The sequence below is a fragment of the Lottia gigantea genome (genome assembly GCF_000327385.1).
Source record: "Lottia gigantea unplaced genomic scaffold LOTGIsca_1031, whole genome shotgun sequence".
Taxonomy (NCBI): Eukaryota; Metazoa; Mollusca; class Gastropoda; family Lottiidae; genus Lottia; species Lottia gigantea.
Window position 1 is genome coordinate 7,296 of NW_008706827.1, and position 2,063 is coordinate 9,358.

The 2,063-nt window shown below is 39.4% G+C and overlaps 1 protein-coding gene across 1 annotated transcript in view; it reads left to right on the forward strand.

Annotated features, from left to right (window-relative positions):
- Nucleotides 1-250: 250 nt before the first annotated feature.
- Nucleotides 251-2,063, forward strand: part of LOTGIDRAFT_239720 (hypothetical protein) — a gene marked incomplete at its 5' end in the record, with an annotated part of 3,907 nt that continues 2,094 nt past the window's right edge. The window contains one exon of the mRNA XM_009046616.1: nucleotides 251-298. Within this exon, the coding sequence (XP_009044864.1) occupies nucleotides 251-298 (48 nt within the window). The remainder of the gene's footprint in view (nucleotides 299-2,063) is intronic.

Consider the following 2,063-nt stretch of genomic DNA (forward strand, 5'->3'; position numbering starts at 1 on the left):
CGATTTTCCTTTTCCTACTAATTAGACNCCAGGAACTTGGAAAAGCACATGAAAGCTAAAAAAACGGAGTCCAAGTGCCATGACTAAAGAATAAAATCTCTTTAACACAAATTATTAAACTAAATAATTATTGAAACTCGCTTCTACTTTATTGTAAAGCGCACCTGGGTACTCAGGTGAAAGATGTGCTTTATAAATACATCTTGACCTCACTGGCACCAAAAATTCCTTAGCAGACCATCGGAAAAAAATGGCCATTGATAAAAAATTGACCATGTATAAGCTTCGTCATTCACTGGTCAGTAACACAGTTAGGCATCAAAATACCATTATATTCGAATTTTTGTAATATTCACAGATCTGAAAGGCATTCAACATTTTGCATTAACTTCTTACATTTGCGACATTAAACTTGTAATATGTATTAGCTACATAGCATTTAGCATTACCTACAGATTTCAGGTTTCGTTTTGCGTAGGTACTTAGTTTATCATATTCCTTACTTCCATAAATATATATTAAGGACATCTCTCTAGTATTTAAGGGGCATCGCTCTGATGTTCAGAAGGCATCACTGTGATGTTCAGGGGCATCCCTCTAGCATTTGGGGGCATCACTCTGGTGTTCAGGAGGCATCACTCTGATGTACAGGAGCATCACTTTAGCATTTGATTGCATCTCTGATATTTAAGGGGTTCACTCTGATTGCATCACAATGACATATAGGGGGCATCACTCTGATAATTTAGGGGGCATCACTCTGATGGCATCACCCTGATATTTAGGGGCATCACTCTGATGGCATCACACTGATGTTTAAAGGGCATCACTCTGACATTTTAGGGGCATCACTCTGATGGCATCACTGATATTTAGGGGCATCACTCTGATATCTAGGGGCATCGCTTTGAACGCATCACACTGGTATTTAGATGGCATCACTCTGATATTTTAGGGGACATCACTCTGATATTTAGGGGGCATCACTCTGATATTTAGTGGCATCACTCAGACATTTCGGAGGCATCACTCTGATATTTAGGTGCATCACTTTGATTGTTTCACTCTGATATTTATGGGGCATCACGCTGATTGCATCACTCTGATGTTTATGGGGCATTACTCTCATGTGTTCGATCTTGTCAGTGACATAAGACTTGAACAACATTTGCCAATGACATAAGTTCCTTAAAATAACAGAGGCCGTATATTTCTAGAAATTTTCATAAATATATATTTGATTTGATTGAACGTCAAAAATTTTAATTTTGGCATTTTCAGAGCACCAATGTGATGTATTGGGGACATCACTCTAGCATTTAGGGAGCATCACTCAAGGGTATAAGGGGCCTCAGTCTTGCTCTCACTGTGACATTTAGGGGGAATTATATGTATATGGGCATCACTTCAGTATTTAGGGGCATCACCGATGTATAGGGGACAGTATTCTAGCGACGTATCACTCTTACTACAAAGAGCATTACTCTGGCATATAAGGGCATCACTTTGATATTTAGGGCACATCACTCTTGCTTAAAAATTGTATCACTGTGATACAGCGACATCACTCTGGCACATAAGATGTATCAACTTGATATTTAGAGGGCATCATTCTGATATTTTAGGGCAGCTCTGATGTATAGAGTGAATGTAACTCTAGCATGAAAGGGCACAACTCTGCTATTTAGGGGACATAACACTCGCTAAGTAATGGTATCACTCTGATGTAAATCAGGCATCATCCTGATATTTAGGGGGCATTACTATGATGTATATGGGCATCACTCTGGTATTTACAGGCATCACACTAGTATTTAGGGAGTATAACTGATGTACATGGGGCATCACTCGAATGTATGAAGGCATCACTCTGATGTATACGGGGCATCACTCTGATATCTAAGGGAGTCACTCTGATGTATAGGAGCATCACTCTAAGGAGCATCATTTCGGTATTTAAGGGCATCACTCTGATTTATAGGGGACAGTACTTTAGCATATAAGGGCTTCACTTTGATAGTGCTCAAGAACGGTATCCCTCTGATGTCAAATACTCATCACCC